The 18,054-nt window shown below is 44.9% G+C and overlaps 1 protein-coding gene across 3 annotated transcripts in view; it reads right to left on the minus strand.

Moving 5' to 3' along the window:
• The window catches only part of PRKG1 (protein kinase cGMP-dependent 1), a 1,133,286-nt gene that overhangs the window by 569,370 nt on the left and 545,862 nt on the right, over window positions 1-18,054 (minus strand). For all 3 annotated transcript variants that reach the window (XM_044296555.1, XM_044296554.1, XM_044296556.1), the window contains exon 3: window positions 15,926-16,039. In XM_044296555.1, coding sequence (XP_044152490.1) covers window positions 15,926-16,039 — 114 coding nt within the window. The remainder of the gene's footprint in view (window positions 1-15,925; window positions 16,040-18,054) is intronic.

The raw sequence follows: 18,054 nt of genomic DNA on the forward strand, positions 1-18,054 counted from the left end.
CTAAATGCAAGAACAAATTCTGGTATAGATAATTTGCGGTTCAACCGGGCATCTTTGGACCTCATAACCACCGACACTTCCCCGCAATCGATTGTTCTGTGCTCGTTGGCATCGTGCGATGCTATGAGGATAGATGCCAGGTTCACCTCTTTGCCTGCCAGTATGTCTTTCCTAATGTTCTCGGCCACAAAGTGAGCTGGGACAATGGCCGGCGGGGTAAAGGACATACCTGAGGAACCCGCCACTGGCCCCGATACCGCAGTCACGGGTGCCACCGCCTGTGAAGTGGAGGCGGCCCTGGACTCCAGCTCCATGACCCTATGCTGGATGTCCGCTACTGAGGCCGCCAGACTCCCCATCGTGGCATTTAACTGGGCCAGAGATGCCTGTATGGTAGGCACTGCCAGCTGCTCACTGGGTGAAACCGGGCTAGACACCAGTAGCCTGTAAAGTTCGGCTTTCCTGGCCAAAGCCGGGTGACTGATGCCCCTTCTATTTAACTCTGCCACGAGCTTCGGAATGGTCCAGCTCCTTAGGGATCCATGACCTGCCAGACTGGAAACCACGGACCCGGAGATGGACGAGGCGTCATCGATGTCTGAAGCCTGGGACATGTTGACCGTGTGGTGATTAAGCCCTGGATATCACCTGAGGACAAAACCCTTGTTACTCGTGTGAACACCAGGCGTGCCTAGAACATCCCGGTGGTCCGCCCCTTTAATACCCCTACCAGTGAGACCGCCCCTGGACTAAGGCCGGCCTAACGGACCAGAATTGCTACTTACCTGGTTATGGAATTTGATGACAAAAGGGGGTACCGATACCGTACTGGAGGCTCGTACCACTGACCGAGGTGGAGGCCTTTTTAAAGGAAGCCGAAGGCACTGAGACCCCAACGTGATGCCAAAAAAATAAAGCAAATATGAAAACTAAATGCGCCGGTGTATTACCAACCTGGTTGCGACCGGCTGTACCGTCTACCTCTGAGGGAACACACAAACACAACAACATGGCATAACTTTTTTTTTTTTTTTTTTTTTCCAAGGCTGCGGACTGAAGTGCCGTCAACCAGTTACGCAGGCCGCTAAAGGAGGATGCGTGCCCACCCTGGCGAAAAGACCCTGTGGATGTGCTAGACAGGACACCATGCCACCGAGGTGGCTGACGTGACATTGTCTGAACGCTTCAGACAGACGTGCAACGAGACGAGGCAGACAACCTGGATGTACCAGGCATGACCACGTGCCACCGAGGTAGCGGACGTACATTTGACCAACGTTTACAAGCACCCGTGCCACAGGAGACAAATAAGACAACCTGGACGTTCCAGGCAGGACCACGAGCCACCGGTGTGGCAGACATACTTTGCCTGAACGTTTCAAGCAGACATGTAACAAGAGACGAGTATGGACCCTGGACGTTCCAGGCGGGCCCCCGCTGTCCCGGAGTGATCACCACAATAACACTTGAACGCTTCAAGCGGACGTACCACATAAGATGACAGACACCCTGGAGCTCCAGGCAGGACACGGAGTGGAGGACGTATTACTGCCCGACTGCCACCAGCAGACGTACCATGATAACCAAGTAACCAGCCTGGGCTCCAGGCAGGACCACATGCCACCGGAGTGGCGGACGCAACGATGCCTGAACGTTTCAAGCAGATGACCACGATTAACAAGGTGACAACGTGGGGTCCCAGGCAGGACCACATGCCACCGGCGTGGCGGACGCAACGATGCCTGAACGTTTCAAGCAGATGACCACGATTAACAAGGTGACAACGTGGGGTCCCAGGCAGGACCACATGCCACCGGCGTGGCGGACGCAACGATGCCTGAACGTTTCAAGCAGATGACCACGATTAACAAGGTGACAACGTGGGGTCCCAGGCAGGACCACATGCCACCGGCGTGGCGGACGCAACGATGCCTGAACGTTTCAAGCTGACGCACCACAATAAACAGGTGACCCACAATGAACGAAGAGACATCCTGGAGGTTCAGGCATGACACGGATTGGAGGACGTACTATTGCCTGAACGCTTCAGGCAGACGTACCACAATAAACAGAGCGGACCACATGCCACCGGAGTGGCGGACGCAAGGATGCCTGAACGTTTCAAGCTGACGCACCACAATGAACATGCGATTTACAATGAACAAGTGACACCCTGGAGTTCTCTGCCACTAGTAGAAAAAGCAACATAGCTTGAACGTTTCAAGCAGACGAGCAACAAGAGAGACGGGTATGACAACCTGGACATGCCAAGAGGGACCACATGTCACTGGTGCGGCGGACATCACATATGGGAGACGTGTGAACGTGCCTGCGGCCAACCCCCGTGACATATACCATACCCGTGTAGCAATCATGACGTACCACCTACTGCAAGTAAGGAATCCTTGGAATGGCGTGGAGCGTCAGATAACCGACCAGAATCAGATACTGGTTGTGACTGTGGAGCGTCGGATAACGAGCCGGGAGAACCCACTGCAACATGACGCATGACAACCAGTTAAATGCAATTTCCCCTTTTTTTTTTTTTTTTTTTTTTTTTAACTGCAGGGCCTTCCCGCTGGAGCCACAGGCCCGCCAGAACGCAGGCAACTGCTGCTCCAGCCCGGAGAGCCCTCAACGACACAGACCGGCTGCCTAACAGCCATCAATACATCAACATACATGAATGATTTATGAGCGTGGGATAACACCATGGAACACGCTGTAACTTCAGAACCCGGGGTGATGCATGGGGACCACCGCCGCCTCTCAGGTGAACCAGCTGCGTGCCTGATGCTGTGCACGTGCCGACGGGTTTTTTTTTTTTTTTTTTCCAATTTAAGAGAAATGTTAATGCTATATGTGTACTCCCTCCCTGGGGGTGAGTGCTTGTGTCAGCAATAATACATTTCAACCACAGAAAGACCCAGCTATGTTGTGTACTCCGATACCATGCAAAACATTATATACACTGTCTATTAAACACCGCTACATACCCACACCTATCTATGAGACAGATATGATACACCATCACTATATATATATGTGTATTTGTAGGTGCCCCGCAGATCCCCGTTGCAGCGGCGTTCTCGAGTGGCCAAGCGTTGCCAGGGGCGGGGCCGCTGAGCGTGCCTAGCGACCGGCACCCGCGGCCGCCCCCAGCACGCACGCCCGTACTTGATCACACGCCCCCGGCCGGCTTGCCACGAGGAAGCCCGCAGCGCCTCCGGCCCCCCCACCCCCAGCGTGCCCGCGTCATCCCTCGTGCAGCGAGGTCCCGACCAGTCGTGCGCCGCCCAGACCCGGGTACCTTGCTTACCTGAGCCACCGTACCGAGCCGAGGCAGGTCCCATACTCACCCAGACCGAGGCTTGCGGGAACGGGACGTGCAGGAGCCAGACGAAAACCGGAAGTACCAGGTACCTGGCTGCACGTCCCGTCCCTCTGCCCTCCCCCGCCTCAAATAGCCAGGAGGCGGGGCCTATGCCCCTCCCACAAATACAGGCTGCACGGCAGCCTTAACTACATATATATATATATTATTATTTACTTTTTTTGTTCATGGTAATGCAAACTGATCCGTTCTGAATGGATGCAAGCGTTTGCATTATAGGTGCGGATCCGTACCTAACGCAGATGTGAAAGTAGCCTAAGCTGTGAATTTCACCCCTTTCAATCTACGGCAAAACGCAACAAATCTGCACCAAAAACCACTGCTAGACATTGCGAATTTTGGTGCGGATAGGCTGCAGAAATGCAGATAACTCTGCACGAATCTTATGTGCGTTGACCTGCACTCGTGTGCAGGTGGCCTTAGGGTGCCCGCACATGGGTGCAGGTCTACGTGCAGAGGATCACACAAATTTCAGTGCAGATTTCTGTGCGTTTCTTCACCATATCCGGACCAAAATCCGCAATGTCTAACAGCGGTTTTTGGTGCAGATTTGACACAGTTTGTTTTGCTGCAGATCTGACCCTTCATTGGAAAACCACAAACATAACTGACATGCCGTGGATTTGGGAATCCGTACAGCAGGACAATTTCTGCAGGAAATAATAGGTAAGTCTACATGATATTTGGTGTAAAGCCCTCTGCTGGTACTGTACTGCGCTGCAGTTTTTCCGCACTGGCCTTAGGCCTTATTCGCACATCCATGTTCGTTATATGCCTGTGACGGCACAGTCTATGTTTCATCAGTGACACTGTTCATGATCCATCTGTGTTTGAGTCGTGGGTCCATGATTTTCAGTCTATGTGTCACCACTAGTGTTTCACGGACACTGCTAGGCTGAAAGTTGGCTTCCAGAGCATTTACGATCTGGCATCCGTGTTGTGTGCATGGTTTTCACGGACCCATAGACCATATTATGCATGAGGGATCCGTGACGGACAAAACAGGCCATGCTTCGATGGTCTGTGGAAAACCACTGATGCATTAATGCACAGATTAAAATCAATGGGTACGTGTATAGTGTTGAGAGAACTTGTGTTTTCAACTTCAGCGTACAAAGTTCAGGTTATCTAAGAATTCCGTTATAGATTACGCTACCATGAACCATAATTTATGGTCCGTGGTAGCGTAATCCATAACGGAAATTCTTAGATAAGCCCAACCTTGTACGCCAAACTTGAAAACACAAGTTCGCCCGACACTATACGTGTGCTGTCTGTGGAGACCCCAAACAGCAGAAGACCTTGATTCTCTGATGTTATTCCCCCAAAGCTCCTTCAAACGAAACAAACAATTGTTTCATAAACCAAAAGCCGTAACCTAAAACACAGCTGACACATTGTGATATTGCAAAACTAAGTCCTTCGTGATAGGTTCAGCACTGCTACATCTGTATGTGCCTGCTGGATAAAGGATAACCACGATCTTATGCTAAACGAACAAAATCAGAATGACTGCTGCCTGCTGTGAAGACTGATTGCCGGAATAAACATTTGTGGGAGCTTGTTACCGAGTAATTATTGTAAGACGTGTATCAATCTGGCCAGGGGGAATTTATACCCATCAGGGAGAACATTACAACCACCTGTGTGAGGCCGAGTTTACATGGTGCCGTTTTTAAAAATGCATCAGAAACCATCAAAAGCATGCATTACATTTTTTTTTTACGGGTAAAACATGTTAAATCAATGTATTTCACCAGTATAACTGCATTGGCAAGTACCACTTACTTTTAAAAAAACATATAAAAAAATATATAAAATTTGTTTTTTATGCATTCTTTACTACGTGCTGTTGACGTTTTTTTAAAGAGCGACAAAATTGCAATCTGTAAACCTGCCCTAAAATTGTGTAGGCGGGACGGGACTACCGCCGTGGCAGCCATAGTGGCTGCTGCAGAGATTGCAGTAGCAGGGGAGCCCAGGTCATCATACTCGGGTCTCTCCTGCCAGTGAATACACACAGTAAGGGTCCATCCACACGTCCGTAGTGTATTGCGGATCAGCAAATTGCGGATCCGCAATACACCGGGCCGGCACCCCTCATAGAACTGCCTATTCTTGTCCGCAATTTTTTGCGGAGCCGCGGCCCGGAAGTTCGGATGCGGAGAGCACATAGTGTGGTCTCCGCATTCATTCCTGCCCCATTGAGAATTAATGGGTCCGCACCCGTTCACGATATTGCAGAACGGATGCGGACACATTTGCAGACGTGTGAATGGACCCTAATAGTGGCTACTATGTATGTGCCCAGGCGAAGCCTGGATGTCTCTACAGCCTGGGCCTCCTTTCTCGGCCTGTGCACTCCCCAGCTGATGAGATGCACTGACAGCTGTTTGAACAGAAGAGCATACAGGGCAAGGATCGTTCCCCAGCCTGTCCTTGGTCCATGTGCTCTCTTAGCTTAGCAGGTGCATTGACGTCACTGCATTACACCATTTTTTTGCGAGCTGGATGTGCTCCGTTTTTGTCTAAAAGGACATGTCAGCAGATTTGTCCCTATGACACCGGCTGACCTGTTACATGTGCACTTGGCAGCTGAAGACATCTGTGTTGGTCCCATGCTCATATGTGTCCGCGTTGCTGAGAAAAATCATGTTTTAATATATGTAAATGAGCCTCTAGGAGCAACGGGGGCGTTGCCATTACACCTAGAGGCTCTGCGCTCTCTACAATTGCTGAGCCCTCTGCACTTTGATAGACAGAGTGAGGCAGTGAAAAAGTCATCACACCTGGCCCTGTCAAACAAAGTAGAGAGGGCGCGGCAGTTGTAGAGAAAGCAGAGCCTCTAGGAGTAATGACAACGCCCCCGTTGCCCCTAGAGGCTCATTTGCATATATTAAAACTTAATTTTTCTCAGCAATGCGGGCACATATGAACATGGGACCAACACAGATGTCTTCAGCTGCCAAGCGCACATGTAACAGGTCAGCCAGTGTCATAGGTACAAATCTGCTGACAGATGCCCTTTAAGAGGATCCTGACGATAGAATTGTATTAATTTGCAAGGTTAGTAAATGCATTTAAGTGAAACCTTGTATTGCACTGATGTCTTTGATGCATGTCTCTCTCCTATTCCTTTGTGTCTGGAACATTGCAAGGCTGCAAAAACATGAAATAGTATCTCCTATTCAGTATTACCTCGTGTGCTGCAGCAGGCTCACTCCCAGGGGGGCTTATAACGCTGTACTTTCCTGAGCCGTCTCCTTTCTGGGTCACTGGAATATGATTTGGGGCAACCTGTATTTTATTTTTAAGCCAATGCATTTAACTTCTGGCAAACCGTATACCACAGGGTTGATTCGATCCCCGAAGAGTTTATATACGTATTTACCATTTCTCAATGACGCACTCATTTTTTTTATCTTTTTATAGTCAGCTTCCAAGCAAAATAGCTGCACCTTCCATTATTAATATTTTAGCAAGTGTGTAGTATTTCTATATTTAGCAAAAAAAAAAAAGAAAAAACAACGGATTCTCTGAGGAGGTGCTGTTCATGTGTAGAAAATGGTCTTGCTACTGTTTTCTCATTTGGACCAATGGTATTCCAATTACAATACTGGGCTCAGGAACCATGCATCTTGTGCCCACCTAGGTACTTCCTCACAACTACAAGACAAGTAGGCATACAAACCACTTTTAAGCTTTCTACCTTAATTAAAACTTTTTTGCATACGGTACCTACTTCTCATGTTGTTCTGGACCTGAGAAAGTGCTTGGTTGGGCATGAAAGGGGTAGTTTGTGATCCCTCTTCGCCATTTTAAAATTGGAATAAAACTGGTTTGCACGAGGACACACAGTAGCAAGACCATTTTGTACATTTGAACACCACCACTACAGAAACCCAACTTTTCTTGTCTCCTCTTGAGAGTCTTCTGACCAGACCCTGATGAAGGACCGGTGACTGGTTCTGTGCCAGTCTACACAACCGACAAGGTGAGCGTGATTTATAGCTGGTTGCCAGCTTGATTTACACTGACGGACGGACCAGAAGGACCATTTTTTTGTTTTAGCTTATGCTAGGTTATCATCCTCATTCAGAAATCCAACAGGCTGTTCTAGCAGAGGAACAGCCTACCAGAGTTCGTCACATCTGGCATAGCTTAACTATAAAGGGATCCAGCCAGAAATGCCAGCTTTTGGATGGACAAAAAGTCATGCATGTAGGATTTTTTGTCCAGCCTCAAGCTGATGTTAATGCCAGAAACTGGTCAGACCCCAAAAGAATCCCACTGTAGTCAATGGGGATGTGGTGTTTAATTATATGGCTATGCTGGATACAGTGAACTCCGCAGGAACAGCCTGCCAGATTTCTGAACACTGATGTACCCTTATCCTGTATTTGGTATGTATGAGATCATAAAGATAAATGGATTAATCATTTCCTGCATTATAGGAAATTCATTGTTGATCAGTAGAAATGACTGAAACATAAAGAACTCACATGTTCACTTACAGACACATTTTTATAATGGACCTATATGCAGGGTCATTTTGGCCAACTAGAGGATCCTCCAGTGGGCCCAGTCTCTAAAGCCATAATGGGCTCCAAAGATCTTGGAAGAAAATCCCATGTGGAGCTGCGTATGGAGCTAAACATTTACAAAAGTCTTTGATTCTAAATCTGTTAGACTTTATCGATGATACTGGGGTTGAGTCCTGCAAATATTTTCCTCTGGTGGGCCAAAGGAACCCTAGTCCGCCACTGCCTGTACGTCCCCCAATTAAGACAATAATGACTTTGCATTTTTAGCCTCTGGTATAAGGAATATGTATATATATATATATATATATATATATATATATATATGCCTTATATGTATGTAGGTACAGTATATTGTAACTTGTAGTTATAGCACCAAAGCATAGTCATAGCTCTCAAGCATCAATTATAATGTTGGTCTCCTCATATGAGACCTTTTGAGCTTTCGTAGGCTCCAGGGCTTGTGTGCTGCTTTACAGTTAGGCAACAGAGCGGATATACAGGTCTACAATAGTAAAAACAGGAAATCTAAAGGAAAATTGACATCCTCCTGCAAACTTTCTAGCTTCTGCTAATGAGGGCAAAGCATGGCTAGATAAAAGAGCATATGTAGCAACAGAAAAGCAGATATCGATGCCAGAACAAAATTGGAATTCATAACTTGCAGCATGGTATTTGGAATTGCATTATCTAAATAACTGTATCAAAGTGAAAACAAATACTATGACTCCAAGAATATAAAAAAAAATTCCCTTGCCCCCCCCCCCCCCCCTTTTTCAGTTTCAATGGCTTTCCTTACATATCTAGGAGAAGTGACAGATTGGACAATCTTATTCCCACTGCAGGACTCGAAAACCTCCAACACAACAAAGAGATTTCCCTCAGCTACTTCTTTTTGCTGTAGGTAATTTTGAGGTGTCATTCAAAATCTCCTTTCCAATAACAAATGCTTGAGGGAGCTTAGGTGATTCAATATATCCCACTACTTCAGGTTTAAAAGAAATGGACATACAATAACATGAAACCACGGAAAACCTAACCGTCGTGATTGTTTACAATATCATCTGTCAGGTAAACCACAGATTCCTCACTGGACAAGCAGTCTTACAGCCGATAGGGGCTGAAGTTAAATTCAAGTAAGAAAAAAACGAAAAAAACTAACGAAAGGGCAATAATGACAAATACTTTGTTAGTAGATGATTGAAAAGACATTCATACTGTCTGACCGTCTAGAGAATAGGAAGAGAACATGAGAATAGAGAAACTGGCATGTAGGGAAACAAGTTAAAGGTGGGTATTTATTATCCCCTGTATGCTAGAAAACTGGTGGCAAAAGTCACATGTCATGGTTGTGCAAAATCTTTTAATTTTTTTTTTGGGGGGGGGGGGGTTTGCAGCCCCAACAGCAGGGCCAGTTAAGCCAGCCTGCCACATCTGTCATAACCTACACCAGGAGACAAATTATAGCAGAAATGTACACCAGCTCCCTAGCTTATGTAGATTGCTGTTTTGGCGCACAAATCTGCACAACTGTTGCCTCTTAATAATTGCGGTGAATATGAAGCCAGTGGGGACAGATTAAAAGGGTTGTGTCATATGACTAGGATATGCCATCAAAGTCAGATGAGTCAGGGTCCCACCCCTGAGAACCGAACCTGTCTTCACAATGGGCCCCTGAATATGAAGGAGAGCGCACTGCGCATGAACAGTATGCTCTTCCATTCATTTCTATGAGAGTTCCTAAAATATGTAGCCATGCAGGTGCACGTGGCTATTTTTGGAAGTCAAATAGAAGAGAATGGAGAGCGCACCGCTCTATTCACTTCTATGAGACTGCTAAAGATAGTTGAGCCAGCTCTTGAGTATTTAGGCTGTCCCACAGCAATGAATAGAGGGTGGCCACTAGTGATGAGGGAAGCGAGCTTCAGATGCTACATCCGAAGTGGCTTCATTCAAAACAAATAAAAGCAAAATAACTAAAAATAAGCATGACCCTCAACTTGAGCGGAGAGCAGCCAAGCATGTGTGGCCACTAGTGATGAGTGAAGCAAGCTTCGGATGCTCCAGACAGTATTAACATGTATGGGCACGGCTTCAGTTTTAATTAGTCCCTCGGAACCAAAAGTGAGTTTGGTTCCAAGTTTTAAAGAGGTTTTTCACTTTAAGAATCAACCAGCGAAGTTATTCAACGAAGTCTTGCGCGACTTTGTAAATAACCGACTTCGGCTCAGCGGAGCCCATACTTTTTAATACTATATGGAGACGGACTTAGGTTGGATTGGCCCCTATCTCCACAGTCAGTGAGATGGTAGCCTATAAATATCTTATACTAGCGTTTGTTACTCAATTCTGCCCACTACCCCTGATGAAGCCAGATTAGCTGGCGAAACATGTTGGGGGGCAGTAATTAGGTTTTATCTGCTGAACTTCACCAGTGCTAGACTGAATTCTGTGCTCTGTGTCAATCATTCATTGCGGACTGTGGTTGTTCCGCAAGTTCACGCCTAAATTGTTGGGGGTCATTAGTAATAGGGCACAGTGCAATACCTCAGCTAATATAGCAGGGAATCTAGGAAAGGCAGTGCGGGTCAGTGCACCCCCGCCTGCGCTCCTGCGCTTTATACCAGTCTTAAAGAGCACTTGTGGGGTATAGCTGGTTTTAATCTTTCAGTTAGCTCACATATGTTCACCTTTTCCACTTATTTTTAATAATGAAGTAAAAGCTAAGTATTAGTGTCTGGGACAAGAGTGGTCAGTAGCCCAATTGGCAAATTGTTTGATATATTATAAAACCTTTCCCGGACATGGTCCTCTCTAGATTTGGTGGCAAACTTGCTTATAAGACAACACAATTAGTATTGAGCGAATCAAAGTCAAGTGAATTGACTTCGATACGAATTTCAGGAACAATTTGATTTGTCACAAAGCTGTATTTTCTGGTGCTTCGTGGTAATGAATCAATTTTTCCTGAAATTGCCCAAAAAAAAAACATACTCAACTCATTATTTTACTCAGAGTGGCCATCGTGATTGAAGAAACCATACAAAATGTCACGTGCGGTGACGTGAGGTGTGCTGACCGGGCGCAGTGACATCATTAGTGATGATGACACCATGCCTGGCAGAGTGATCACGTCATCGTGCAGTTTCTTTAATCAAGGTGGCCACGACGGCTTCTCCAAGAGCAAGCGGATAAGGTGAGTTGTTTTTTTTTTAACCCTGATTAATCACTGAATGGCCTCAATTTTAATTTCAGATGCCACGGTCAGCGATGAATGCATCTAAGTGGTTCAATGACGGGGGCGGCGCAATTGTCGTTCCCCATCATTGCACCTGCTGCACACAATGGAATGTGAATCATGACAAAGTAATTAGTAATAAATCAAATTTCTTTGTGAAATTCGACGAAGCAGTCAAATCAAATTTTTCATAACTTTGCTCATCTCTAAACAGGATCCATTAAGCACTGTTTGGATCTAATGCTCATAAGAGAAGCCACGATGCAAATACGAGTAGAGCCGAACTAATGCAAGTGTGAATAGAAACTCATAGAGGTCCCATTGGATACACAGACAAAATGGAAAGTTCATTGGTGGGCAAGAATACATTTTACCCAATTTTGGAACTTTGACAAATATGTCTACAATAAAAGACAGAAGAGAATCAACTGTGTATACAGCGCTGACTCCAGAAGTCTATAGTAATAAATCTGGCCGCACACCTGTAAAAGTTGGACCACACTGAAATATAAACAGCCTAGCTGAGGTCAGGGGTAAGTAGAATGTAAAATAATCCATGTTAAAAGACCTGGCAGGGACATTGTTTTCTTTTCTTTTAGGGAAATCACAGCCATGGAATCCAGCTTCAGTGAGGTGAAAAGTTTAGGAAGAAGTTGAGATGTCAAATAAAGTTTAAAATATGTATCTTTAAAACAATAACAGACTTTGGTCAGGTTGGAGGTGGAAATGTGCACCAGGAACGTGACCCTTATCCACCATTAGCTTTCACATTTATGAGATTTTCGATACAGTTATGGAAAGAAAACAGCAGTTTATGCGTCGCAAATCCAAGGTATTTAAACCATTAGTGGGTTTTTGATGATCAGTCAAGATTATCCTAATATCTCAAGCTTTAATGTTCAGAATCTCTGTTAAGAAGCCACACACATGGACTCCATAAATCCTCCATTAAGTCTAGATGTGTTCCACATGTTCAGTACAGTTCTATGTAGTTATTTGTGGTAAATCTGATGAGGATTTGTGGTATTGAGGCAGCACAATTCATTATTATGGAGCTGACCAGCCTTGATGCACCTTTATGGGAGATTAGCTGCAGTATCCTGGAGCAGCCACTACACTTGGCTCAGAGTTGTCCTTCCAGCTCAGTTCAAAGTTTTTGTCAAAGTGTTTCTCTAGTACACAGTATACATTTTTAAACAAAACATTAAAGAGGATGTCAGAGAGAATTAAAAATCTCAAACAAGCTCTCCAATAGCCTAAAATACTTAGTTGTAGCAAATCATGGTATACTTATCCCATTCTGCAGGACCGATCACAGCAACGTTAGTCCGGACGTCCTACCATTGACTGTTTACAGACTACAGTCATGTGACTGCTGCAGGCAACCACTATTCTCAGAGGTCTACAGCTGAGGACAGTGATTGGCTGCAGCAGTCATGTGCCATATCCCAGCACTTCATCGCTGCAGTTTGTAAAAATAAAGCAGTAGGAGGAGGAGCGGACCAGCACTGCAGAGATTGGTGCTGGAGAACTGGTTGAGTATAACATGTTTTTCTTTTTTTTTTACTTTAGACTAGAGATGAGTGCTAGTATTCAAAAATTCAATTCAGCTGTTTTGCAGAATTTTACACAAAAATTCACTTTGTGACAAATTCCAAATTTCTTTGTAAGTAGTGGGTGCAATGACAGGGAGAGGCAATTGCACTCCTCCTGTCATTGCACACCTCAGATGCGGCATCTGACAGCAATAGCATAGTGTACATTTTTTAAAAAAAATACTTAACTCATACATTTGCTCGCGACTGGCCGGTCGCCATCAACTTAAATGAAGATTTGGGGTGAAATATTGCACGGTCCGTGATTACGTCATCACGACGGCTGGCGAGGCGACATTATACGTCACCTCGCATGGGATTTCATGCTAGATCTTAAATCAAGATGGAGGCGGCCGGCCTGTCGCGAGCAAATGTATGAGGTAAGTGTTATTTTTTAGTTTTTTACCGCCATTCAGGGAAAATTGATTCGCTTCCACGAAGCACAAGGCAATTTGGATCCACTTGGTGGACTTTGATTCGCTCAACACTATTTTAGGCTATTGGAGTGCGTGTCTCAGATTTTTATATTATCTCGGAGAGCCCCCTTAAGTCAGGTTCACACTGGACAGTTTGGTACAGTTTTTGATGCATTTTGTGTGCATTTTTATTAGCCAAATCCAGGAAGAGGCTTTTCCAGTTTCTGTTTCCGCTTCTTGTTTAGATATAAACATGCAAAAAGACAGCTTCTGCACTGGGTGAACTTAGGGCTCTTTCACACCTGCGTTATTTTCTTCCGGCATAGAGTTCCGTCGTCGGGGCTCTATGCCGGAAGAATCCTGATCAGTTTTATCCTAATGCATTCTGAATGGAGTGAAATCCGTTGAGGATGCATCAGGATGTCTTCAGTTCTGGAACGGAACGTTTTTTGGCCGGAGAAAATACCACATCATGCTGCGCTTTTTGCTCTGGCCAAAAATCCTGAACACTTGCCGCAAGGCCGGATCCGGAATTAATGCCCATTAAAAGGCATTGATCTTTAAGCTAAACGTCGTTTCGGCGCATTGCCGGATCCGATGTTTAGCTTTTTTAGAGTGGTTACCATGGCTGCCAGGACACTAAAGTCCTGGCTGCCATGGTAAAGTGTAGTGAGGAGCGGGGGAGCAGTATACTTACCGTCCGTGCGGCTCCCGGGGCGCTCCAGAGTGACGTCAGGGCGCCCCAAGCGCATGGATCACGTGATCGCATGGCATGTCATCCATGCGCATGGGGCGCTCTAACGTCACTCTGGAGCGCCCCGGGAGCCGCGCGGACTGTAAGTATACCGCTCCCCCGCTCCCCGCTTCTACTATGGCAACCAGGACTTTAATAGCGTCCTGGCTGCCATAGTAACACTGAAAGCATTTTGAAGATCCGTCTTCAAATGCTTTCAGTACACTTGCGTTTTTCCGGATCCGGCGTGTAATTCCGGCAAGTGGAGTACACGCCGGATCCGGACAACGCAAGTGTGAAAGAGGCCTTAGACTTACATGTCAACCACCACTTGTTGAGCTGACGCTAGGCTTCCCTTCACCCAAGGTGAATATTTATTTCATGTATGTGGCCAAGGATTAGTGTCTTGTTGCCTGTCCAGCACCTAGCACTGGGCACATGTCCACCAGATTCTTCACCAGTTAGGCTCCTTTTTGCTAACTTATCCTGACCAATCAGTAGATGTTCCATCCTCATGGAGTAATCCAACTAACACCACAACTGAGAACCGTTCTATACATACATGGCTCATAAAGTAAATACTTTTTTATGTAATTAAAATTATATAAGCAGGAACATCTGCCTGTACATCTGTACACTGTATCATAAGCTTCCTCAGTAAAAGTGAATACTGTAGACAGGTTATAAACTTTACACCCTCAACACTTAAAGGGGTTGTCCTATGAAAAATATTCTATATTTTTTAAACCAGCATCTGGATCTGAGTACTTTTGTGACAACAAATGATAAAAAAATTTGCATAACCATTAGGTTATTCACAAATATCTATATGTTTAGGGCCACCTGCTGCCGTTTTTTGCGGTCCGTATACGGAATCATTCACTTCAATGGTTCCGCAAAAAAAAGTTAATGTACTCTGTATGCATTCTGTTTCTGTATTTCCGTTTTTCCGTTCCATTGAAAGATAGAACATGTCCTAATTTTGCCCGCAAATGACGTTCCGTGGCTCCATTTAAGTCAATGGTTCCGCAAAAAAAACACGTAACACATACGGAATGTACTCCGTATGTCTTCCGTATCCGTTCCGTTTTTGCTGAACCATCCATTTAAAATGTTATGCCCAGCCCAATTGTTTATATGTAATTACTGTATACTGTATATGCCATACGGTAAAACGGAACGGAAAAACGGAAAGGAAACGGAAACACAACGGAAACAAAAAAATGAACAACGAAACAGTGAAAAATGGACCGCAAAATACTGAAAAAGCCATACAGTCGTGTGAAGGAGCCCTAAAGGACATGTCCTCTGAGCTGCCAGCTTGAAATATAGCTATCAGAGAAATTGGGGCAATGAATGGTGAGATCTCTGGATCCATGTGAGATACAGGGCTGCCTGTTAGAAAGAGATTATCATGTAGTATATGATGTCTGATTTTTTACATTACTCATAGGATAACCCCTTTAAATAAATAAAAAACTAAACATGGTCATGCTCTGTCCCACACAGATTACATATCTATATAAGGAATATATCAGTAATACAGAATTCAAGAGAGACTCAGTTATTTATTTTTACTACAAAACTGGAAGTAGCCAAAAATGCAGACCATGGAGCTGAATAAGTTTTTTTTCTACTCACTATGCTCCACTCATTTTCCTCTACCAGTACCAATAACCCTTGGAGCTGATCTGCAATACCCAGCACTACATGTGGACAACAGTGGCGCTGTTTCTGGCAAAGTGAATAGCAATAAATAATTCCTCATTTTCCATTTTGAGATCCACACCCATATTCCTAGAAGATAATCGTACAAAGGTGTAGAAACGCTCACCAGTGTTACAATATTCCATTAACTTTGGAAAGAAATGAAAACTTGGAATGAAAGCAATGTATCTTGTTTATAACAATGGCATCGTTTCCCCTCTGTATCTTTACAGCACATCAAATATTTACAGGGCATTAGCAAGATCAAACTGTGCCGATAATTAAGAGGGCGAAATCTTACTTTTTACAGTTGCTGTGCGGGTGCAGTTGTAGAGTATAGCGAGCTCTCCGAATACTTTTCCTGGTCCCATGGTGCATAGCTTTACACTTTCTTTTGTTACTTCTACCTTGCCATCTAGAAAATAGAAAGATGTAATAATAATAAAAAGTTAGTGTAGGAAATAGAAGTGTAGAAGCTTTTTTATTATTATTATTGTACTTTTCAAGCGGAAGCATTAAAAACACATATAAAACAGAACTGATAAAATATATAATTGAACACTCAACGGGGGAGATATATCAAGAATGGCGTACCCGCATGCAAGTCTTGATCTCTCTGCCTCTTAATATATTAGGCGTATCTCTGCCCTGCCGTGCGCTAGATACTGAAGTCTACGCCAACCACAGGTTGGAGTCGACTTCATCTATAACCAGTAAATATGGAGGGAGGTGCGAAGCCTCGTCCCCCCTGCTAAGCCCCACCCCTTTTGTGGCACCTCAGAAAAGTGTAGAGAAGCTAAAAAAGCTGCAAATTATGGTGCAATTATGGTGTACATTTTATACGCCATAATGATGTCATGAAAAGCAAAGTCCCTTATTGAGTTGACTTATCACATACATTTGTGGCCATTTACTACAATAGCCAACCATGCAGCCGTAAAAAAGTGAAGACATCACCAGGCGTCACTTAGGCTCCTTTCACACTAGCGTTCGCTGGTCCGCTCGTGAGCTCCGTTTGAAGGAGCTCACGAGCGGACCCGAACGCAGCCGTCCAGCCCTGATGCAGTCTGAATGGAGCGGATCCGCTCAGACTGCATCAGTCTGGCGGCGTTCAGCCTCCGCTCCGCTCGCCTCCGCACGGACAGGCGGACAGCTGAACGCTGCTTGCAGCGTTCGGGTGTCCGCCTGGCCGTGCGGAGGCGTGCGGATCCGTGCGGATCCGTCCAGACTTACAATGTAAGTCAATGGGGACGGATCCGTTTAAAGATGTCACCCTGTGGCTCAATCTTCAGGCGGATCCGTCCCCCATTGACTTTACATTGAAAGTCTGGACGGATCCGTACGAGGCTATTTTCACACTTAGCTTTTATATGCTAAAATAATGCAGACGGATCCGTTCTGAACGGAGCCTCCGTCTGCATTATTATGAGCGGATCCGTTCAGAACGGATCCGCCCGAACGCTAGTGTGAAAGTAGCCTTAGTTGGAATATTGAGTCGGACACTGGAGTCACAGCCTACAAGTATTGAGGGTCAGTTATCAAACTGGTGTAAAGTAGAACTGGCTTAGTTGCCCATAAGTGATGAGCGGCAGGGCCTATATTCGAATTCGCGATATTTAACAAATATTTTGTAGAATATTCTTAATATATTCGCGAATATAAAAAAAAAGAATATATAGCAATATATTGAATATATTGCTATATATTTGATTTTAGAATATTTGTCATTTTTCATCATCCATCTGAAGTGAACATTACACATGATTCCTCCCTGCTTAGGCTGTCTGGTTCCCAAAAAAATGAGTTATGAAAATCGCCCTCTATTCGCTGTTGTGAGATCGTGAAAACTCAAATCTGATGGTATATTCTAAGCCCGAGGCGTTCCCATGGTGATGGGGACGCTACATGCGCACGGCAACAGGCACTGACTGGAGCGGGCTGAAATCCTAGGGAGCCTCGACAGATAGGAACAGGTTTTTTTGGGAACCAGACACCCTAAGCAGGGAGGAATCATGTGTACTGTTCACTTCAGATGGATGATGAGAAATGACGAATATTCTAAAAAACTAATATATAGCACTATATTTGATATAGTGCTATATATATATTAGTTTTTTAGAATTTTCGTCATTTATTTTCATCTGAAGTCATGGTTCCTCCCTTTTTAAGTTGCTTGTGGGCCAATGACTAATTGGCCCACAAGCAAGAAGCAGAGAGGAATCATGTGTTCAGATGGAAAAAATTACGAATATTCGAAAAACAAATATACAGCACTATATTCAAAATATGCCGATATTCTCGATTAAAATTCGAAATTTGAATATTCACGCTCAAAACTATTGCCCATAGCAACCACTAGGATTCCTCCTTTCTTTGTGGACAACGCCTTTGGAAAATTAAAGGTGGAATCTGATTGGTTGCTATGGGGCA

This window comes from Bufo gargarizans, chromosome 6 (assembly GCF_014858855.1).
Source record: "Bufo gargarizans isolate SCDJY-AF-19 chromosome 6, ASM1485885v1, whole genome shotgun sequence".
Taxonomy (NCBI): Eukaryota; Metazoa; Chordata; class Amphibia; order Anura; family Bufonidae; genus Bufo; species Bufo gargarizans.